Source organism: Hemitrygon akajei, chromosome 25 (genome assembly GCF_048418815.1).
Source record: "Hemitrygon akajei chromosome 25, sHemAka1.3, whole genome shotgun sequence".
NCBI classification, from domain to species: Eukaryota; Metazoa; Chordata; class Chondrichthyes; order Myliobatiformes; family Dasyatidae; genus Hemitrygon; species Hemitrygon akajei.
The window spans coordinates 28651635-28676322 of NC_133148.1; the positions used below are offsets into that span (position 1 = coordinate 28651635).

At 45.6% G+C, this 24688-nt stretch overlaps 1 protein-coding gene across 4 annotated transcripts in view; it reads right to left on the reverse strand.

Annotated features, from left to right (window-relative positions):
- Positions 1-24688, reverse strand: part of LOC140716484 (gremlin-1-like) — a 122400-nt gene that overhangs the window by 87574 nt on the left and 10138 nt on the right. For 3 of the 4 annotated variants that reach the window (XM_073029254.1, XM_073029255.1, XM_073029253.1), the window contains exon 2: positions 11264-11319. The exons of the other annotated variant lie outside the window; for it this stretch is intronic. In XM_073029254.1, the coding sequence (XP_072885355.1) occupies positions 11264-11271 (8 nt within the window). In that variant the 5' untranslated portion in view covers positions 11272-11319. The remainder of the gene's footprint in view (positions 1-11263; positions 11320-24688) is intronic. 4 annotated transcript variants of the gene reach the window in all.

Below are 24688 nucleotides of genomic sequence, written 5' to 3' on the forward strand. Positions count from 1 at the left end.
GGACATCAGGACACACATCACCAGGTTCAAGAACAGTTACTACCCCTCAGCCATTAGGCTCTTGAACGAAAGGGGACAACTACACTCACTTGCCCCATCATTGAAATGCTCCCACAACCAATGATCTCACTTTAAGGACTCTTTATCTCATTGCCTTATGTTCCTGTTATTTATTGTTACTTATTTATATTTGCATTTGCAAAGTTTGTTGTCTTCTGCACTCTGGTTGGTCTTCCATTGATCCTGTTATAGTTAATATTCTATAGATTTGCTGAGTATGCCCAGAGGAAAATGAATCTCAGGGTTGTATATGGTGACATATATGTACTCTGATAATAAAATTTACTTTGAACTTTGATATACTACCCTAAAGATTCATCTTCTTGCGGGTATTTATAGGAAAGTAAAGAAATACACAAGAATTTTGACAAACATAAACAAAGACAAACAACTAACGCGCAAAAGAAGACAAATTGTGCGAATAAAAACAAACAAAAAAATAAATAATACTGAGAACTTGAGTATAGAGTCCATAGAAGTGAGTCTACATGTTGTGGAACCGGTTCAGTGTTGAAGTGAATTAAGTCATCCACGCTGGCTGAAGAGTAATAACTGTTCCTGAACTTGGTGGTGTGGGACCTGAGGCTCCTATACCTTCTGCCGAATGAGAAGAGGACGTGGCCTGGATTGCGGAGGTCCTTGTTGATGGACGCTGCTTTCTTGTGGCTGTGGTCCTTGTAAACGTGCTCAATGGTGGGAGGGCTTTGCCTGTGATGGACTGCGTCCGTCCCTTTCTGTACAATTTTCCGCTCCTGGTCATTGGTGTTTCCATAGCAGGCTGTGATGCAACCAGTTAGGATACTCTCCACTGTGCATCTATAGAAGATGGTCAAATTTTTAGCTGACATGTCGAATCTGTGCAAAGTTCTAATAAAATAGAGGTAGTGTTGTGTCTTCTTTGTGATGGAACCTGCATGCTGGATCCACAACAGATCTGATTTGATGAACACACCTACTACCCCACCAGCCTCCAGATCCAGCATATTATCCTCCACAACTTCCACCACCTTCAACAGGACCCCACCACTAAGCACATCTTTCCCTCTCTATCCCTCTCTGCTTTTCGCAGGGATTGTTCCCTCTGTGACTGCCTGGTCCACACGTCCCTCCCCACAGATCTCCCACCTGGCACTTATCCCTGCAAGCATAAGTGCTACACCTGTCCCTACACCTCCTCTCTTACCACCATTCAGGGCCCCAAACAGTCCTTCCAGGTGAGGCAACACTTCACTTGTGAGTCTGTTGGGGTAATCTATTGCATCCGGTGCTCCCGGTGTGGCCTCCTCTACATCGGCGAGACCCGACGCAGATTAGGGGACCGCTTCGTCAAGTACCTCTGCTCTGTCCGCCTCAACAGACGGGATCTCCCGGTTGCCACCAACTTCAACTCTGCTTCACATTCCCATTCGGATATGTCCATACATGGCCTCCTCTACTGCTATGATGAGGCCAAACTCAGGTTGGAGGAGCAACACCTCATATATCATCTGGGTAGTCTCCAGCCCCTTGGCATGAACATCGAATTCTCCATCTTCCAGTAATTCCCTCCCTCTTCCTTCCCCCATCCTAGTTTCACTCTGCCTCCTCCTCCAGCTGCCTATCACCTCTCTCATGATTCTGCCTTCTTCTACTACCCATAGTGCTTTCCCTTTACATTCCTTCTTCACCTCTCCTGCCTACCCCCTCCCTGCTTCCCCTCCCCCACCCCTTGATCTTTCCTCTGATTGGATTTTCACCTGGCACCTTCCACCCTCCCCCCACCTTCTTTATAGAGCCCTTGCCCCCTCCTTCTTCAGTCCTGACGAAGGGTCGCGGCCTGAAACATTGACCGCTCATTTCCACAGATGCTGTCCGACCTGCTGAGTTCCTCCGCCGTGTTGTACGTGTTGATTGGACCACAGCATCTGCAGTGTACTTTGTGTTTAAGATCTGATTTGATAATGGGAATTAGAATCAGATAGCACCAAGGAATTTAAAGTTACTGACTCTCTTGACCTCCGATCATGGACTTCCTGAAGTTTCCTCAGCTTCTTGGCCTTGCTGAGATTGAGAGGTCCCTGTTGTGGCACCTTTCAACTAGATTTTCAATCTCTCTCCTGTATTCCTCTCCGTCACCACCTTTGATTCGGCCAGCAACAGAGGTGTCATAAACACGTCACTGGGGCTGAATTTAGCCACACAATCATACCTATAAAGCAAGTAGAGAAGGGAGCTAAGCACATGGATTTGTGATGCACCTGTGTTGATGGATATCGTGGTCTTCGTGTGAGGAAATTGAGAGCCCCAGTTGCACCAGGAGGTACTCAAGACCAGGTCTTGGAACTTAATGACTAGTTTCAAGAGGGTGGTAGTGTTGAATGCTGAGCTAGTCAATGCAGGGCATCCTGATGTGTGCATCTCCACTGTCCAGATGTTCCAAAGCTGAGTGACGAGCCAATGGAATGACATCTGCTGTTGACCTGTTGTGACAATAAGCAAATTGGAGCAGACCCAGGTCACTGCTCAGGCAGGAATTGATGTGCTTCATAGCCAGCCTCTCAAAGCACTTCATCACAGTGGTTGTAAGCGCTACTGGAAGATAGCCATTGAGACAGGTCACCATGTTCTTCTCGGGCACCAGTGTGATGTAAGTCTACTTGACGTAGGTGGGTACTGCAGACTGCCAAAGCAAGACCCTGAAGATGTTGGTAGACACGCTAGCCAATGGATTATTACAGTTCTTCAGTACTCGGCCAGTTACACCTTATGAGACAGATGCCTTTTCATGGGTTCACCCTCCTGAAGGATGTCCTCAAATGGACCTCGGGGACTGAAATGAATGGTTCATGGATAGGAAAAGCTTAGAACAGGGGTTCCCAATCTTTTTTACGCCATGGACCAATACCATTAAACAAGGGGTCCGTGTTTGGGAACCCCTGGTTTCACGGGATGTGGGGCAAATGCAGATAACTGGAACTGGCGCAGGAAGGCACGGTGCAGGAGTGGGGCTGACTGGCCTCTTTCTCTGCTCTGTGACAGAGGGGCTGGAGCTGAGAGGTGGCAGCTCTACCTTCTGCAACAGTATGCTGCCCTCAGTGTCCATTATCACCATTCTCATCGTTGCTTCTAGATGATTCCCAATCAGGAGGTCCGTGCACCGTGAAGGGATCAGAGGTGGAGAGAACCAGTAGCTGTAAATTCCTTGGCAATATCAGACCCTGATTCTGACCATCATATCAGAATAAAATCCAGTATGTAAGTGTAAACACGAAGTTCAAAGTCCAAATTAAATTTTATATTATCAAAGTACAAATATGTCACCATTTACAACCCTGAGATTCATTTTCCTGTGGACAAACTCAGCAAATCTATAGAATAATAACTATAACAGGATCAGTGAAAGATCAACCAGAGTGCAGAAGGCAACAAACTGTGCAAATGCAAACATAAATATATAGCAATAAATAATGAGAGCATGAGATAAAGACTCCTTAAAGTGAGACCATTGGTTGTGGGAACATCTCATTGATGGGACAAGTCAAGTTGAGTGTAGGTTCTGGTCCCCTTCTGGCCAGGAGCCTGATGGTTGGGGGGGGCAGTAACAAAGAAGCACGACAGCATCTCTACTTTATTAGAAGTTTGTACATGTCATCTAAAAACTTGACAAACTTCCATTGATGCAAAGTGGAGAGTATCCTGACAGGTCGCATCACAGCCTTAACATTTGGCCCATTGAGTCTACTCCGCCATTTCATCATGGCTGATCCATTTCCCTCTCAGCCCCAGTCTCCTGCCTTCTCCCCATATCCCTTCATGCCCTTCAATCAAGAATCTACCACCCTTTGCCTTAAATATACCCATAATTAAGGTCTGTGAGTGTGTTTGCTTTTATTCACATTTGGACGTGTTTATGCTTTCTCTGTAATCTCTCCTCATGCAACTGGAACTCTGCCTCCAGCTTAAACAGATAAGGGTTCCCAGAAGAACAGCGCACAAAATTCTAAAACTTTGATTTTCTGTGTTTCTAGGAACGCTCCTGGCTGCCCTTTTTATCTTGCTGGCCGACGAATCCATATGGTTGGACAGACATGGCCTTGAATGTGAAGCGTGGGTAGACGCTCCAGATCGGGAAGGTCCGCGAGGCCAAATCTTCTCTTCTTCCTTGGCACTGAACCTGTTTCACTGTCATCCTGGTCAGAGGAGCCTTTAGGGAAACTATGCCCAGATAAGCAAGCAAGGAGGGAAATGTCTAGAAAATGAATTTTGCCTATTTGTGGTGTGCTAAATTGTTGGTGTGCTTCATATTAATATTAATTAGATAGATAGGTAGACTCTTTATTGATAGCAAAGGGAGTTACAGTGTCACCATAGCATTACAAGTGCACAGATATACAAATATTAGAAGAGAGTAAGAATGAATAAAACCAAGTTACCTTCAAAATAAAATGTACAAGATTTACAAGATTGCATCCCTGGCTATAGGTTCACTTACTATGGAGTTTAATGGCCGAGGGTAAGAATGACCTTATATAGAGCTCTTTGGAGCAGCGCAGTTGCCTTAGTCTGTTACTAAAAGTGTTCCTCTGTTCAGCCAAGGTGGCATGCAGAGGGGGAGAAACATTGTCCAGAATTGCCAGGATTTTCTGGAGGGTCCTTTGTTCTACCACAGCCTCCAGTGTGTCCAGTTTGACTCTTGTAAGAGAGCCAGCCTTTCTAATCAGTTTATTGAGCCTGTTGGCATCACCCGTGTTGATGCCATTGCCCCAGCATGCCACCACATGGAAGACTGGTGGTAGTGCAGAAACTCGTCAAACTGACCTAAAAATGAATTGGGATTGTTCACATTCAAAGAAAAAGTCTGAACTAGGAACACCAGAGACTGCAGATGCTGGAATCAGGAGCAACAAACAATCAGCTGGAAGAACTCAGCTGGTCACGCAGTATCTGTAGGAGGGAAGGAACTGTTGCCGTTTTGGGTCAGAAGTGTCCTGAGGCATGATCTTGACTTGTAACGTGACTATTCCCTACCTGCTACAGATGCTGCTCGACCCGCTGAGTTCCTCCAGCAGTTGCTTGCTGCTCTGGAACAGCACTTGTGGTCGTCCGGCAGGACCACGCTCATGAACAAGGCTGGCCCAGGGAGGATGGACGCTTACACCCACTGCTAGGCAGTGGCGGGGCATGAAATAGAGGCTGCGAGGGAGAGGGAGAGGAAGGGGGAGATGGAGAGGTAGATCAATAAGGAGATGGAGAGGGTGATGGAGAGGGAAAGGGAGAAGGCGAGGGTAAGGGAGAAGCAGGGAGAGGGAGGGGGAAAGGGAGAGGGAGGGAGAGGAGACAGAGAGGGAAAGGGAGAGGGAGGGTAAGGCAGAGGGACAGGGAGGTGGGGAGGGAGATGGAGAGGGAAAGGGAGAGGGAGAGAGGAAGGAGAGGGAGAAGGAGGGAGAGGGGGATGGAGAGAGCAAGGGAGAGGGAGGTGGAGGGGGGAGGTGGAGAGGGATGGAGAGGGAGAGGGAGACGGAGAAGGTAAGGGAAAAGGATAGGGAGAAGGAGGTGTGGAGGGAGATGATGAGGAAGATGGAGAGGGCAAGGGAGAGGGAGAGGGGGAGGGAGGGGGATAGAGAGGGGGAGGGAGAGTATTCCCAAATACACTAATGACAAAGCAACTGAGGCTGTCCTTCTGTCCACTTGGCACATCATTCTGACTTTTCAAAAACCGAGAATTGCATTTCCTCTGAGGGAAACCTTTGTCATCTTCATTTTCTGCTCCTACCAGCACCGATGGGTCAATGAATCCCTGAGGATTCATCATCTCTACCACACCTCTGTCCATTAAATGGTCAATCTTGAATACTTTAATAATTAGTGAACCAAAGTCTTCACAGGATCTGGAGGATCTTCATTCCTAGTCTCTGCATTATAGGAAGACTATGAAAGCTATGGAGAGGGTTCAGAAGGTTTTCCAGGATATTGCCTGGATTAAAGTCAAAGATGAGTTCCATAGATGTGTAGTGGGGAGTATATTGACTGGCTGCATCACCGCCTGGTATGGAAAATAATGCACAGTAACCATACTGTGGCTGTGCCGTTGGGTGGAAGAACGAAATGGTTGAAGGGAAGTAGCTGTTCCTGGACCTGGTGGTGTGGGACCTCATGCTTTGGTTCTGCCCAATGGCAGCTGCGAGAAGATGGCTTGGCCCGGATTCTTGATGGTGGTCGACAGTGTTGGATCCTCTCATGCTGCAGGTAAGATGCTGATAGCAAGCAGGCAGAGACTTCCTCAAGCTGGCCTGATTAGAGTACATATAGTATAAGGACAGTTGGCACACAGCCTAGTGGATAAGGCATCGGACTAGTGATCTGAAGGTCACTGGTTCGTACCTCAGCTGAGGCAGCGTGTTGTGTCCTTGAGCAAGGCACTTAACCACACATTGCTCTGCGATGACACCGGTGCCAAGCTGCTTGGGTCCTAGTGCCCTTCCCTTGGACAACATCGGTGGCGTGGAGAGGGGAAGGCTTGCAGCTTGGGCAACTGCCAGTCTCCCATACAACCCTGCCCAGGTGTGCGCCCTGGAAACCTTCCAAGGCACAAATCCATGATCTCACAAGACTAACGGATGCCTATAAATATAAGGACAGGTGGGACAAACTTGAATTGGTTTCTCCAGAGAGGCAGAAGATCTAACTATTTATTTATTTAATTGAGATGCTGTGTGGAATAAGCCCTTCTGACCCTTCAAGCCACGTCACCCAGACACCCGCGATTTCACCCTAATCACAGGACAATTAACCTACCGACTGGTTAGACTGTGGGAGCAAACTGGAGCATTCGGGGGAAACCCCAGTAGCGACAGGGGAAAATGTACAGAATCTTTACAGTCAGTGGCGGGAATTGAACCCGGGTCGCTGGTACTGTCGAGCGTTGTGCTAACCACTACACTACCATGACGAGGGGAGATCTGGTAGAAGTTTATAAAATTATGAGAGACCTAGATAGAGTAAGACAGCCAGTGTCTTCTCCACAGTACTGAAATGTCTACTGCTAGATGAGAGGGGGACATTTTTTTGTGGCAGAGAGATTAGTGTGTGCCTATGAATGCTCTTCCAGGAGTGGTGGTGCTGGAAGCAGATGCAACAAAGGCATTTGAGAGGTCCTTGGACAGGCATACGAACGTACAGAGAATGGAGGGATGTAGACCACGTGCACGGAGAAGGGGTTAGCTTACTTAGCTGGGTAAAAATCTGTGGTCCGAGGAGCATGTTGCTGTTCTGCACTGTTCTATATTCTACAGTCTTAGAACATGCTCTTCGGACCACAATTACTATAAATTTCAAAAATAAAAATTACAGATAAAAGGAATAATGAAGTAAAGCTCATGGGTTCGTGAACATTTCAAAAGTCTGATGATGGAGTGAACTACTTATCGGTGGTAAAAAAACAAATCAAAGAAAATTATTAAATACCTTATTGATAACACTATATTAATATTGATCAACGCTAACAATGGAGAGGCGAGCAGCGGCGGAGGCGGAGGCACAGGGAAGGCAAGATCGAGGCAAACGAAGGTAGAGCAAGGTCCCCGAGGAAAATCCCGACATCTGAGTGATTTAAGCGCTGGGCCAGACTGGAAAGGTCAGGTACGGGCCGAATCGTGGTGGCAGGGGTTTCAGGCCCCAGTGCAGTCCGAGAGCAAGGAACGACCCGATGTTTGGGCGATTTAAGCGCTGGGCCAGGTTTAAAAGTCCTGGTGTCGGGTCCGGAGGCGAGGCGAGGGTCGATTCTGCCTGGTTCTGCTCCTTACTCCAAGATACTTACTCGGCTCTGAGCTGAACTGAGGCTGCGGCCTGCTCTGGGTGTAGTGACGCCTGGCTTCGTGTCTTTTGTAAAGCTTCAGTTCTGAAGCAATCTGCTTACTTTTATCGTTTGCATCTTTTTCTCTGTCTCTGTCCGTGCATTGGGACTTTTTTTAATGGATTCTTTTGGAGTTTCTTTGTTTTGCGGCTGCCTGTCAGGAGACGAACCTCAAGGTTGTACAGTATATATATGTAATGTGGTATGCTATTCCTCTCTGCGCCTCGCGGTACATCGGGCAACAACCTTGCCGTTTCTTTATACAGGGCCGAGTTGCTAGCTCAATGCTCAACCCAGCATGGATGAAAAGCATGCCAGAAGCCGGCCGGATTCGAACCCAGGACCACCTGCTCCAAAGTCTGGGGCCGATGCCACTACACCACTGTCCGGCAATGTATACATACTTCGATAATAAACCTACTTTGAATTTTGAGATTTGAATCTGTCCTTCCTGAATCATTGAGTGTGTGTCTTCAGGCTTCTGTACCATCTCCCCGATGGTAGTAATGAGACGTTTCTTAGAACAAATGCTCTCAGATGAGTAATCACCCCATACACAGCAGAAACACACAACTATTTTGAAGCCTCTACGTATTTATTCCTTCCAAGTGATGATTGTAATGTTACCAGGCAAGATAGTTGTGGGAATCCAATGGACGGTTCTCAAGCATTGCCAATCCACCCCCGCATATGGGTGACAAAATTGTGCAGAAGTTCTACCTTTGCTCACCTGGCCCACAGCTGTAAGACCTCTGACCTGCAGGTAGTCACCTCCTTTGGGGCTGACTACCACTAGGTCAGTTGCCTTGATCTAGCCGGGGAAGTCAACTGTGGCAAACGCAGTTCCAAGCTGTCACTGGTTATGGCAGCTCACAAGGAACGACCCGATGTTCGGATGATTTAGACACCGGCTGGGTGGCTCGAAAAGGCAGGGTGTCGGGATCGGAGGCAAGGGTCAGGTCTGTTCCGCGATGTTTGCTCCGCTCTGCGCTGTACTGAGGCTAAGGCTGTGGTCTGCTCCAGGCTTCATATCTGAGGACTCACTTTCGTTCCAAATACTATTTGCTTACTTTTATTTTATTGCACAATTTGTTTTATTTCTCTATGCATATTGAGTGTTTGTTGGCCTTTATTAATGGGTCCTTTTGGGGTTTCTTTGTCCTGTGGCTGCCTGTAAGGAGACAAATCTCAAGGTTGTCTATATTATAGATGCTTTGAGAATAGATGCATTTTGAACTTTGACTTTCTGCTGGGTGTGACTTAACCGCTCTTTGGGATATTTCTTCTTGAAGAGTCAATCCTATCGGATGGCCCAAAGGTTGCAGTTGTGAAAAATGTGAAACATAGGCAAAAAAGTCCTGGAGGCAGGCAGCGTCTATGGTGAGGAAAGCACTGTGGATACTCCAGACCAAAGACTTCTTGTCAGAACTGGAAAAGTCCGAAGTAGAGGCATGTCAGAACGGGACCATCCAGATTTTCCATGACACATCTGGTGGTCTTGAATTCCTGTTCTAAGCCCTGGAGTCCCTTCAACCAAAAGTTATACCTTTGCTTGAGTTATTACAAGCATATTTACAACAGTTCATTAATCTTGAACATCCATTACCAGCCCCATAATCTTTTTTTATTTAAATGAACTAATAATCCAAACAAGGGTGTATTTAAATTCAGTTTCAGGAGATAAGAGAACTTCTCAGAAATATAATTATAAAATTCCAGAACTAACTTTCATTTCCAGCTTTTCCAAGTAACGCCAGTACTCCCAGTGTCACTTATCTGCGTGCAGGCAGGGTTGTGCCGACAAGGTGGCCTTTGGAACCTATCTAATGCTGGTAACCACATAGAAGAGGGCTATTCAGCCCATCAAGTCCATGCTAACTCCCAGGGGAGCAGTCCCATTTGGCCCATACCCTCTTCCTTGAACCAACTGCCATTTTCTTTTGGGTCAATACCCACGGCTCATTTCATTCTGCACTTCTGATTCTGAGGAAGGGCGCTCTAGAAATGGGCATTCGTTAACAACACGAGGCAGTTTGCCCACAATCTCGAGAGTTCTGCTTCAGAACTCAAGCGTAAAATCAGTCGTGAGAAAACTCAGAAATGTTCGAAACGCTAGCACAATTGCCTCAGGTCCAGGTCTATGGCTTTATCGCCAGCAGAATGAGATGTCGTAACTGCAACGATGCCCAAAGAGGAACTGCTGGCTCCGGGTCTACAATTCCCAAAGCTCTCCACACTGATGGGTGTTCCCAAGTACCGTAAACCCTAATGGAGTTCGCCTGCCATGTTTACTTACCATCATTGACTCTCAAACGGGAGGATGGTCGGGTGTGAGTAAATATGTAAATGAGAGGGTGTATAGCAAGGGGGTTAAAAATCCCATTAGGTGATGCCACACTCAACGTCAGCAAAACCGAGGAGTTGAATGTTGACTACAGAAGGAAGAAGCTGCGGGCTGTAGTCAGTCCTCATGAGGGGATCGGAGGCAGTGAGGGTCAGTAACTTTAAATTTCTTGGTGCTACCATATCAGAAGATCTATCCTGGAACCAGCACGTAAGTGCCATCACAAAAAAGGCACAACAACAGCTCTACTTTCTTAGGGGTTCTCATGCATAGGCTCAGCACGTCATCTAAAACTATGACCAGCTTTTAAAGATGCACGATGGGGAGTATCCTGACTGGCCGCATCACAGTCTGGAATGGAATCGCCAATGCCCAGGAACGGAAGAGCCTACCAAAGCAGAGGATCCAGCCCAATCCCTCCGAGGGAAAACCGCCCCCAACCATAGGGCACATCTACGAGGAGCACTGCCACGAGGAAGCAGCGCCCATCACCATCCGGGCCACGATCTCTTCTGGCTTTGACGCAAGTGAGCCCAGCTCACTTCCCATCCACCAACTCTTACCTTCGTGATGATCTGAACCCAGGGAAACCATTGGGGTGAAGGCAGGAGCGGCATTTATAAACATATAACAATTACAGCATGGAAACAGGCCATCTCGGCCCTTCTAGTCCATGCCGAACGGACTGGGGCTGGGGCTGAGGAGATACTGCAGGCTGGGAGGTTTCCAAGCACAGTTCCGGCGATTACTGAGTGCTTTGCCACTTCACAGTATCGGTAAGCCACCTGCAGCCCTCTCAGGCCGCAGGTTATTTGCACAAGGCTTCGACAGTGTGTCAGCACGCTACCTTTCCCACAGCTGTCCATTCCTGGTGCCCACTTCACACCACAGATTAAAAATAATCCCTGAATTGTTGATTCACAGATTGAAATATTTTTTTTTTAACTCATAGATGTTAGGGGTATGCACAAAGACTGAAGTTCCAGCTAGACAGAAGATAGACCAAAGTAACATCCCACCTCACTCACCTCACCATATCTGTTCGTTGTAAGGGCTTCAGAATACGATGGCCACTCTGCGCCACCTAGAAAGCAGAACGCAGCATTTTAGCAAGTCATCTTGAGTAGATCCTCACAAAGTTTCCATGGTCTAGAAGGTGAGGGCGTAAGATCCCAGTTATTCACTGGCCTGTGTGGGTTTCAGCTCTCGACTGCATTCCCTCAACATTCCAGGTCCAAGTTCCTGGAACTTCCTGCAGCTTTCCTCTTAGACTCCACCCACACAGGAATGCCTTCAGATGGAGGACTGGGAATCTCGGACACTTGCCACCTCTGAGGGTGGTGGATACTCACCGGTTGAGTATCCCCAAGGCTGCGACTGGTGGGTTGTTCAGCAGCAAGTGGGGATGAGGATCGAGGATGGGGAGGAGAGTGACTGAACCACAGGTCTAGCCAGGATATTAAATGGCAGAGCAGGCTCAAGGGGCTACGCAACCTCCTTCCACTCCTAATTCTGATGTTCTAATATGAAAAATTAGCTTTATTTGCCACATATGTATCGATGTTAAGAGGTCTTAGTCAAATATACATATATCTACGGTGCCTAAGACTTTTACACAGAACTACAGTAATTTTATGTATTGCTCTGTACTGCTGCCGCAAAAAAAACAAATTTCATGACGTATGTGAGTGATGATAAACCTGATTCTGATATGGGTCTCTGTTGTGGACTGAGAGTGGGAAGGGGACAGGGAGAGGGGGATCATGGTTGGGAAAAGGGGAAGGGAGTGGGAAGCACCAGAGAGACATTCTGTAATGATCAATAAATCAGTTGCTTGATATTAAGTGACCTTGCCTGGTGTCTCAAAGGTGGATGAGTCTGTACCCGGACCATCCTCCACCTCGACACTCCCTCTCTGCCACCTGTCCCACACCCCACCCGCAGTCTCCATTCCCGCCATTCCCAATGTCCTTTGCTCGCACCAGATATACAAACTCCTCGTCGGCAAATACAATGCTGTGTAAAAGTCTTAGGCACCCTAGCTATATATACATGAATGACCAACACAGTCCGAGGATGTGCTGGGGCAGCCTGAAAATGTCGCTATGCGTCCAGCGCCGATAGCACCCACAACTTCCTAACCCTAACCCATACGCCTTTGAAATGTGGGAGAAACCAGAGCACTCAGAGAAAACTACGCCACCACAGGGAGAAAGTACAAACTCCTTACAGACAGAGGCAAGAATTGAACCTATTAACATGTTAGATCAATAATATTTGGCCTGAAATAAAAACTGAATTAGTAACGGTAACTTTGTATACAGAACTGCTTTGAGTTTACAGCCACGTAACCAGGCCATTTAGCTTAAGAAAGGTGTCCTAGCAAATCCCCTCCTACATCTTTCTTCTCATTACACTTTCAATTCTTTCCAGTCCTTTCAATGGCGACCCCCGCCCCCCCCCCCCCCCCCAGGACATGCTCTCTTCTCGCTGCTGCCATCAGTAAAAAGGTACAGGAACCTCTGGACTCGCACCACCAGGTTCAGGAGAAGTTGTTACCCCTCAACCATCAGGCTCATGAACCAAACGGGATAACTTCATTCAACTTCCCATGCCCTGTCACTGAATTGTTCCCACAACCAATGATCCCATTTTCAAAGACTCTTCAAGTCATTTTTTAAAATATTTATTGTTCATTTATTTATTATTATTATTTCTTTTAGTTTGTACTTGCAGTTTATTGTGTCTTTTGCACACTGGTTAAATGTCAAGTTGGCGTGATCTTTCATTGTTATTTATTATAGTTTTATTTATAGCAAAGAAAGCCCAGCAGCATCTCTACTTTCTGCGAAGGCTGAGGAAAGTCCATCTCCCAACCCCCCCCATCCTCATCACATTCTACAGGGGTTGTATTGAGAGCAACCTGAGCAGCTGCATCACTGCCTGGTTCGGAAATTGCACCGTCTCAGATTGCAAGACCCTTCAACAGATAGTGAAGTCAGCTGAGAAGATCATCGGGGTCTCTCTTCCCGCCATCACGGACATTTACACTACGCGCTGCATCAGCAAAGGAAACAGCATTATGAAGGACCCCATGCACCCCTCATACAAACTCTTCTCCCTCCTGCCGTCTGGAAAAAGGCTCCGAAGCATTCGGGCTCTCACGGCCAGACTATGTAACAGTTTCTTCCCCCAAGCTATCAGACTCCTCAATACCCAGAGTCTGGACTGACACCTCGCCCTATTGTCCTGTTTATTATTTATTGTAATGCCTGCACTGTTTTGTGCACTTTACGTAATCCTGTGTAGGTCTGTAGTCTAGTGTAGCTTTCTCTGTGTTTTTTTTTACGTAGTTCTCAAACATACTGTGCATTACAATAGCGGTGTGCAACATCTCTTCTTTTTCCATTACTTATTAAATGTTTTGAAGAGGTAACAAAGAAGGTAGACAAGGGTAGTGTAGTGAATACAATGTACCGAGACTGGCCAAGGCCTTTGGAAAAGTGCCTCATACTATGAATAACATAAGAGTGCAGGAGACCTCAATAGAATGGACAATTGGCTTGAATGCAAGGTTCAACAGACCGAACAGAAGTAAAGGAAAGAGTTGTCTTTCCAGAATGGCAGGAGGTGGATCTGGAGAAAATCTGCCGATGCTGGAAGTCCAGTCTCTACTTTCTGCAAAGGCTGAGGGAAGTCCATCTCCCACCCCCCATCCTCATCACATTCTACAGGGGTTGTATTGAGAGCATCCTGAGCAGCTGCATCACTGCCCGGTTCGGAAATTGCACCATCTCGAATCTCAAAGCTCTGCAGCAGATAGTTAGGTCAGCTGAGAAGATCATCGGGGTCTCTCTTCCCACCATTACGGACATTTACACTACGCACTGCATCCGCAAAGGAAACAACATTATGAAGGACCCCACGCACCCCTCATACAATCTCTTCTCTCTCCTGCCATCTGGGAAAAGGCACCGAAGCATTCAGGCTCTCACGACCAGACTATGTAACAGTTTCTTCCCCCAAGCTATCAGACTCCTCAAGATCCAGAGCCTGGACTGACACCTTACTGGCCTATTGTCTTGTTTATTATTTATTGTAATGCCTGCACTGTTTTGTGCACTTTATGCAGTTCTGAGTAGGTCTGTATTCTAGTGTAGTTGTTTTTTTTCTCTGTGTTGTTTTTTATGTAGATCAGTCTAGTTTTTGTACTGTGTCATGTAACACCATGGTCCTGAAAAACATTGTCTCATTTTTACTATGTACTGCACATAGCAGTTATGGTCGAAATGACAATAAAAGTGACTTGACTTGAGTATGCCCGCAAGATAATAAATTTAGGGTTGTAAATGGTCACACACACACACTTTGATAATAAATTAACTTTGAACTTTAAACTTTGAACTTTCACCATCCAGTATTTATCTAATTTCTCTCTCAGATTATCTCTGCCCTTTGTCCTATTACTTTCAGTGTTGGAGAGCCCCATACGTTTAGCACCAGCTGAAGAGGTTTCTGCCAACAGGAAATCACCCCAGAATCTCCGAAGCATCTTGATAATTTGGAAGTCATAATTATTTTGTCTGCGCGCAGAACATGTATACAAAATACCCCGATAAAGCACAGGAGCTCCATTAGATATGTGAGCTTTGTGATATTATTAAGTTCACCAAGACAAACAGCAAGTGCTCCATGCAGATAACCGCCAGCGTCCTAATGCCCAGAGACTGTAACCAATTTCCAAAACTGCTCCTCTGAGGATTTAACAATTAAGTGATCTTATTACAGAAAATTTGGCCACAGTCACCTTCTGTTGCCGATCCAAGAGTATTACCTCGAAAATTATTCTATTATGCTTGCAGAAATATTTCCTTAAACTGCCAAAGTTTTCTTGTTTATGACAGGGCTGAGTCCAGGCTTGGAAAGGACTGTGTATAGACTGCCCATGCAGCTCAGGAGGCTAAGGCAATGCTGACCCTTGAGAAAATATACCAGAATCAGGTTTAATATCACTGGCATGAGTCATGAAATTTGTTAACTTTATGGCAACAGTACAATGCAATACATAATAATAGTGAAAAAGAAAACTGTGAAATTTAGTAAGTAGATATATATTAAATAGCTAAATTAAATAAGCAATTCAAAAAAATAGGAAATAAAAAAAAGTAGTGAGGTAGTGACCACGGGTTCAATGTCCATTCAATCAGCAGAACCAGAGACACCACACACCCCGGCCACTCCCTGTTTGACCCACTGCCGTCCAGCAAAAGGTGGCCTCCATCACACCACTCCCACAGAACAATGACTGAAACTGTGAGCACACACAGGGACTCAAATACTCGCACTAACGGCACTCTGTGCGTTACTGTGACATTCTGATGCTGCTGTAACTTTTTTTCTGCTACTTATCTATCTAATACTGTTTTTCAATTACTGTCCTGTTTTTATCTACCGCTTTGTTTGATTGCCTGAGAGGAAGCCAAACAGAGTTTCATTGTATCTATGTATAATGGCAATAAAGATCATTCAATTTAATTCAGAAATTGGACGGCAGAGGGGAAGAAGCTGTTTCTGAATCACTGAGTGTGTGCCTTCAGACTTCTGTACCTCCTTGATAGTAGCAATGAGACGAGGACACGTCCCGGGTGGTGGAGTTCCTTAATGATGGATGCTGCCTTCTCGAGGCACCGTGCCTTGAAGATGTCCTGGATACTACGGAGGCTGGTGCGCATGATGGAGCCGACTAAGTTTAAAATTCTGTGCAGCTGACTTCGAGCCTGTGCAGTAGCTATCGCACTAAGATGGACGGTGATCCCAATTGCATTTTAAATTTACAGTTACATCTTTACGGCTTCATGTTAGCTTTGAAGCAACTCAGGATGACTTGATAACATGCAGGCTAGCTAAATACTATCAAGAATATGTGGTGGGCCTCTTGCTTTTCTGAAGGCCTGTACAAATTGATCTGGAAGCATGAGATTGGAATTTGCCACAGCAGGTGGGGAGATTAAATTGATTAAATCAATATGGAATAAAAATTTTGTGCCAGTTAATAGAATAGTGACCATGAAAATACTGGATTGCTGTCAAATCCCATCTGGTTTACTGGTGTCCTTACGGGAAGAAATCTGTCTGTACTTACCCTATCAGGCTTTGTACAGTCAGTGGCCACTTTATTAGGAATGCCTGTGCACCTGCTCATTAATGCTAGTATCTAATCAGCCAATCATGTGGCAGCAAAGCAAAGCGTAAAAGCAAGCAGACATGGTCAAGAGGTTCAGCTATTGTTCAAACCAAACATCAGAAGGGGAAAGAAATGTGACCTAAGTCACTTTGACCTTGGAATGATTGGTGGTTTGAATTTCTCAGAAATTGCTGATCTCCTGGGATTATCAGAGTTAATAGAATGATGCTAAGAACAAACAACATTTAGTGAGCGGTAGTTCTGTGGGCAAAAATACCTTGTTAGTGACAGAGGTCGGAGGAGAATGGCCAGACTGGCTCAAGCTGACAGGAAGGTGACAGTAACTGCAATAACCACGCGCTACAACAGTGCTGCACAGGAGAGCGTCTCTGAACGCACAGCATGTTGAACTTTGAAGTGGATGGGCGACAGCAGCAGAAGACCAGGAGCGTAGATTCAGTGGCCACTCTATTAGGTTCATGAAGTATGTAAAAGAAGTGGCCAATGAGTGCACGGGACTTTTAATGACCTATAGCATGGCACTCTGTTCAGCAGTGGGCAAAATACACTGCCCAGGTCTGTCATGTTCGATGAGAGAATAAAAAATATCGGATAGAAACAAGCTATTCTGCACATCCAAATCATGATATGTCGTCCTTTGAAGTCAATGAATACAATCCTCTGTTCCCATTTTCATCAAAGGTCAAAGTAAATACATTATCAAAGTACGGATATATCACCATATACTACCGTGAGGTTCTCTTTCTTGTGGGCATACTCAGTAAATCCAATAACCATAATAGTGTAGTCGCGCCCAACGCGCTACTAAAGAAACGCACGGAGGGAGAGGGAGGGGAGGGAGGGAGGGAGAGGGAGAGAGGGAGAGGGAGAGAGAGAGAGAGAGAGAGAGAGAGAGAGAGAGAGAGAGAGAGAGAGAGAGAGAGAGAGAGAGAGAGAGAGAGAGAGAGAGAGAGAGAGAGAGAGAGAGAGACGATTCAAAATCGCGCGCTTAAATCTCTCCTCCCATGGGCCCCTGCGACCCGCGGGGCGGACGTGACGTCAGACCGCCCCCGGAAGGTCCGCCCCGAGCGGGTAGTGCCAAACGCGCTACCGCGTGTCTGCCCGCGGCTCCCGATGGCGGTTCGAGTCCCTCGTGTGCGGGCCGCCAGAATAGGATCCGTGGAAGACCCCACCCAACAGGATGGACAACCAGCGTGCAAATACTATAAGTATTAAAAAAAAGACATGATGACAATAATCAACGAGAGAAAGGCTGCAGATTCTGGAAATCCAACACACACAAAACATTGGAGGAACTCAGAAGGTCAGGCAGCATCCATGGAAATACATAGATAGTCAACGTTTCGGGCTGAGACCCTTCTTCTGGACTTCAGGACAGATAAATAGGTAATAAATATCAAAAGCGTGAGATGAAAAGTCCTTGTAAGTGAGTCCACAGGTTGTGGGAACAGTTCAGTGATGGGGCAAATGAAGTTGAGTGAAGTTATCCCCGCTTGTTCAAGAGCCTGATGGTTGAAGGGTAATAGCTGTTCCTGAACCTGGGTGGTGTGAATCCTGAGGCTCCTCTACCTTCTTCCTGATGGCAGCAGTGAGAAGGGAGCATGACATGGGTGGTGGGGGTCTTTGATGATGGATGCTGCTTTCCTGCAGCAACACTTCATGTAGATGTGCTCAATAGTGGAAAGGGCTTTAACCATGATGGATGGACCGTACCCACTACTCTTTGTAGGATTTTCCATCCAAGGGCAATGGTGTTTCTCTATCAGGCTGTGATGCAGCCAGTCAATATACTGCCCATCACATATCAATAGAAGTTTGTCAAAGTCATGCCAAATCTTTGCAAACTTCTAAGAAAGTTGAGGTGCTGCCGTACTTTCTTGGTAATCACACTTACATACTGGGCCCAGGACAACTCATCTGAAGTGATAAGACCAAGCAATTTAAAGTGGCTGACCCTCTCCAGCTCTGATCTCCCGATGAGGATTGGCCCAGGGACCTCCAATTTCCTCCTGGAGTCAACAATCCTTGGTCTTGCTAACATTGAGTAAGAGGTTTATTCAGCATCGTCTTGCATGAATCTAAATAACTTACCTCATTTGCTCCATTTTCCAATCACTCCATCCAGAAGGGTTATTCCTTCTGAGTTCCTTATCTAATCTCTCTTCCCAACAACTGGAAGGAGGAGATACTGGATAAGAACCTCACTCCATGTACAAAAAAGCCTTTCATAACTTTAAACACTGACCCAGATAACGCTTTCCAAGTGAAAAGAGATTCAGTCTTTAAAGAGGAAAGAGAACTCTGTCAGCTCCATCACAGGCACAAAGTTCTCCACCATCAAGGAGGCCATCAACGAGGCGGCAACCATCGCAAAGGACCCTCACAAACTGGGACATGCCACCTTCTCGTTACTGCCATTGGGGAGATGGTACAGAAGCCTGAAGGTACACACTCAATGATTTAGGAATGACATATTCACCTCCATCATTGGGAGGCACATAGTGGTGAACACCACGCTTTACAGTACTACTGACCCAGTCCACAAGGAGGTTGTACATTTTCCCCATGAGTGTGTGGGTTTCCTCAGGGTGCTCCAGTTTCCTCCTGTAGTCCAAAGACGTACCGGCTGATAGGTTAATTGGTCATGGTAAACTGTCCAGTGATTCGGCTAGGGTTAAATCGAGGGATTGCTGGTCGGCCCAACTTGAAAGGCTGGAAGGGCCTATTCCGTGTTGTATCTCAGTAAATAATAACTAAATAAATAAAATCATCAACCTGTTCATGAATCCATGAACACTACTTCATTATTCCTTTCATCTGCAACATTTATTTATTTTTGAAACTTATAGTAATTTTATGCCCGTGCACTTTACTGCAGCACAAAAACAACAAATTGCACATCTTATAAATCAGTGATAGTAAATCTGATTCTGATTTAGTTTTGTTAAACCTCTGCTGACTGGTATAATGAACTATTCTGCTCGTAAGTCATTTCTCTATCCTCGCCAAAGCCTCCATATTCTCTTTATAGATGGAAACCACAACTGCCTCTAATATTTCAAGATTCAATGAAAACTTAATGAAACTTTATTACTTCTCAATTTTGTAAAACGGACGAAACATTTTTAACTTGCATTACATTTGTACAGTGAGCGATTAGCTTTTCTGTACTGCAGAGCATGAGTCTCTCCTGGGGGCTTTGGTATTGCTTGCTTGGTGGTTGATGCTTGTACTTGGGGGGGTGAAGGGGGTTTGGGGATTTCAATGTTCTTACTGTCATTCATTCTTTGGGGTGCTCTTCTGTTTCATGGATGCCAGTGAAGAGTAAGAATTTCAGGGTGTATACTGCATACATTCTCTGATATTAAATGGAACCATTGAAGCTATTGCTTCACTCTTCAAGCCCATGCTATTTGCCAGACAACTGAGACTTAATTTTTTCTTGTTGAAAGGTAACAACTCACACTTCTTTACATCAAGCTTCCACTGGTTCATTTCTGGCAACCACTCCCCTCTGTGACCCCCTCACCCCTTCTCTTTCCCCTTCCCCACCTCACCCCATCCCACAACTTGCCCATCCTCGTCACCTTCCTCCCTCTGGTTCCCCACCCCCTTCCCTTCGTTCCATGGATAACAGCCTTCTCCTCTCATATTGTGGAAATATATCTGTAACCCCGAAGTCTTTACGAATTTGTAACTTCTGCAAAAGCATGTGAACACGATGGAATCTATGTAATCCCAAGGTGCTTTGCTGGTTCGGATAGGAAGCTTACAAGTCCATGTGTGTTTTATGATAGGAAGCTGTCGTTTTATGACAGGAGACTTGTTTTATGGCTGGAGTTGATTTTTTGACAGCAGAGGTAAACAGGATAGAGCTTCTAAAGAACAAATGTCAGAATGAGATAAAGAGGAATGCTATGGAATGAAACAACATAATTACTGTACTCTGTAAAACGTATAAAAGTGCTTTGGTTGAAACAAAAGATTGAGGCTATTTTTCCGGATGTTTCTTGGCTGGAAGCATACCTCCTATTAAAAGCAGAATAATAAATGCACTAATAATGTCAGCCACTCTGAATTTGCTGCAGTTTGTTTCTGTATATTAGAAGATCTAGATGAATGGTACACGGCAATATTCTCAGGGGTGGAGGAGCAATACCTTCCATTCTGTCTGGCTAGCCTCCGAACTGATGGCATGAATGTCTGGTAAACAAATTTCAACCCCCTTCCCTGCTCCACACTCTGACCCTTTAGCTCTTCTCACTCGCCTTTTACTTCCCCTTAGGTTCCCCCCCACTTCCTTTTCTCCAATGGTCCACTCTCCTCTCCTTGACCTTTCCCACCGACCTGGCTTCACCTGCCTCCTTCCCCTCCCTGCACCCATTTATTCTGGCATCTTCCCCCTTTTCCTCTCGGTCCTGAAGAAGGGTCTCAGTCGGAAACAATGACTCTCTATTCACTTCCAACCTGCCTGTCCTGCTGAATTCCTCAAGGATTTTGTGTGTGTTCCTTCTTCTTCAGCCTTTGCCTTCTCAACCTATCACCTCCCAGCCTCTCATGTTGTTCCCTTTCAACCCCCTCCACCCTCCTACCTTCTACCTCTCATCTGGACCATCTGTCAACTACTAGCCTGTACTATGACCCCTCCCCTTTTATTCTGACTTCTACCCGCTTCCTCTCCAGCCTGATGAAAGGTCCCCAATCCGAAATATTGACTGTTCATTTCCCTCCACAGATGCTACCTGTCCTGCCGAGTTCCTCCAGCATTTTGTGTGCATTGATATTCCCAATCCTGAAGTTTATTACTACCTTCTTGATTTTACAGTTCTTAGCCATGTTGATCCTTCCCAACTTGCTATTACAGTCAAATTTAGAAACTGTGGTTTTGAATCTGGTCTGAATTGTTAATATAATTCAATTCAAATTTAATTGTCAATCAACCATATATGAATACCCATGAATACAGCCAAACGAAACAGTATTACGCCAGGCCAAGGTACCAAACATAGTGCCAACAGTCACACACAGCACAAAGCACACATAGCTTATGCAAAATAGCAGGCACATAAAGATATCAGTAAAACTGGGAGCTAGATTAGTCCCAGCAGTCTCCCTCAAGAGTAAACGGTCGACGTGTCAGGCCGAGACCTTTCATCGTGAGTCCTGATGAAGGGTCCCGGCCCAAAACATAGACTGTTTACTCGTCTCCATAGATGTTGCCTGGACTGCTGAGTTCCTCCAGCATCTTCAAGTCAAGTCAAGTCACTTTTATTGTCATTTTGACCATAACTGCTATGTACAGTACATAGTAAAAATGAGACAATGTTTTTCAGGACCATGGTGTTACATGACACAGTACAAAAACTAGACTGATCTACATAAAAAAAACAACACAGAGAAAAAAAAACAACAACTACACTAGAATACAGACCTACTCAGGACTGCATAAAGTGCACAAAAACAGTGCAGGCATTACAATAAATAATAAACATGACAATAGGCCAGTAAGGTGTCAGTCCAGGCTCTGGATATTGAGGAGTCTGATAGCTTGGGGGAAGAAACTGTTACATAGTCTGGTCGTGAGAGCCCGAATGCTTTGGTGCCTTTTCCCAGGCAGCAGGAGAGAGAAGAGATTGTATGAGGGGTGCATGGGGTCCTTCATAATGTTGTTTCCTTTGCAGATGCAGTGCGTAGTGTAAATGTCCGTAATGGCGGGAAGAGAGACCCCGATGATCTACTCAGCTGACCTAACTATCCGCTGCAGAGCTTTGAGATTCGAGATGGTGCAATTTCAGAACCGGGCAGTGATGCAGCTGCTCAGGATGCTCTCAATACAACCCCTGTAGAATGTGATGAGGATGGGGGGTGGGAGATGGACTTCCCTCAGCCTTTGCAGAAAGTAGAGACTGGATTTCCAGCATCGGCAGATTTTCTCCAGTTCCACCTCCTGCCATTCTGGAAAGACAACTCTTTCCTTTACTTCTGTTCGGTCTGTTGAACCTTGCATTCAAGCCAATTGTCCATTCTATTGAGGTCTCCTGCACTCTTATGTTATTCATAGAATGAGGCACTTTTCCAAAGGCCTTGGCCAGTCTCGGTACATTGTATTCACTACACTACCCTTGTCTACCTTCTTTGTTACCTCTTCAAAACATTTAATAAGTAATGGAAAAAGAAGAGATGTTCTTTTGCACACTGCTATTGTAATGCACAGTATGTTTGAGTTACTGTCAACTTGAACCAGCGTGGCCACTCTCCCGAGACGTCTCTCATTACCAAGGCATTTTTTCATCCGCAGAATTGTCACTCACTGGATATCTTTTCGGGGGGGGGGGGGGGTTGTGTTATTCTCTGTAAAACTCTAGAGACTATTGTGCATGAGAATCCTAGGAAATCAACAATTTCTGAGATACTCAAACCACCCCATCTGGCACCAACAGTCGTTGCAGATCACTTAGGTCACATTTCTTCCCCATTCTGGTGTCTGCTCTGAACAACAACTGAACCTCGTGACCACGTCCTCATGCTTTCACGTACTGAGTTGCTGCCACATGATTGGCCGATTGGATATCCGCATTAGTGAGCAGCTATCCCTAACAAGGTGGCCACTGAGTGCATAGCGAAGCAACCCCTGGGTTATGAGAACTGACAGCAGAATGCATTTGCTCATGGCAAAGTCAGCGACACTGGGGGCATCAACTTGGATTCTGAAAACAGGGCAATGAAGGGGATGAGGAAATGCATAAGCAACCTTTGTGGGGTAACAACATCCTCAGCAGTGTGATTGGCTTAAAACAGGGCACAGATTTAGAGTAACACATACAAAATGCTGGAGGGACTCAGCCGGTCAGGCAGCTTCAATGGAAAGGGATAAACAGTCTGTCACGGTCCCGTCTGGCAATTCCCCACCTTGCTATTGCTTCAGTAGTTGGGCTTTAATCCTCTCGTCTAATTTCCAATCATTCCCAGTTCCACTAATTACACACACCTGCCTTCCATCAATAAACACAGAATAAAAACCCTGTAATCACAACAAGGAGCTGCCAGTTTGTTGGTTGACTCTTGTATGAGTAACCTCGGTTCACAGTCCTTTAGGACTGTCAGTTCTAAGTTCCGTATCATTTTCCTGGATTCTCTACGTGAACCTCGTCTCTGTATCAAGACTCTCCTGGATACCTATTGCACGCTTGTGACGTGCTAACGCCTCTCGATCCCGCCTCCGTGCCTGTGTCCAGCACTTGGGTTCGCCCACAGCCATGTCCTTTCGACACAGTCAACTTTTCTGGCCAAGACCCTTCATCAGGACTTGGCCCAAAACATCGACTGGTTCTCCCTTTCCATCGATGCTGCCTGACTTTCTGAGTTCCTCCACTCATTTTTATGTGTCGAGCATCCACAGAACCTCTTGTGTTTATGGGACACAGATTTGAAAGTGCACAGTTGAAAGTACGTTTCTTAGAAAGAACGTGTGCATGAAACAACCTTGAGGTTTGTCTCCTAACAGGGAGCCACAAACAAAGAAACCTCTAAAAGAGCTCTAAAAGACCGCCGATAACAAAAGATTTGTATACTTCACAACAGGTGGGTAAGTGGAATAGAATTCCTCTTGGAGCCGGAAATGAGAATGGTGCCAATCGAAGACCAAACTGGATTGCGTATTTTTTTCCCAGGGAGTGAGACTGAAAGTGCAAGAGAGGAATTACTTTGTTTTATTTGTAATTGCCCAGATGTACTAAATAGAATTTTATAGTCTTTTGTGTTTCGCACTTTTATGTAGGACAAGAAAGTTTCAGAGCGTTTCTTGCCTGTTTTGGCAACCCATGTGTGCGTTATCATTGCCTGAGGGCTCTGAGATTCCAGTTGCTGCAATGTATTATCTAGAGGTCATGGATAATAACAGTAACTTGTAATTAAATATCTTAAGGAGCTTCAAGTGTGTATTTGACATTCAACCAAGTTTGTTAATGTTCCTGGGATCATTCTCCACCAGAAAGTTCCTGAAAAACAATGGAAGCAGTTGCTGCCTTAAAGGAGAGAAAATCTGAAAGCTGGAGATATCAATGCAGAGATCTGAAGCTGTAACATCACTACCGAAGGGGTGTATAACAGGGGCATGTAATATGTGCATGGGCATTGGTTAATTAAGGTGTAGTGTTGTCATTTTCCTTGTGGTTTAACTTTCCTATGCTTGCCTGTATTTTTATATAATCACCTATATACATGTTCAGTGAATTCTCCAGTAATTTTT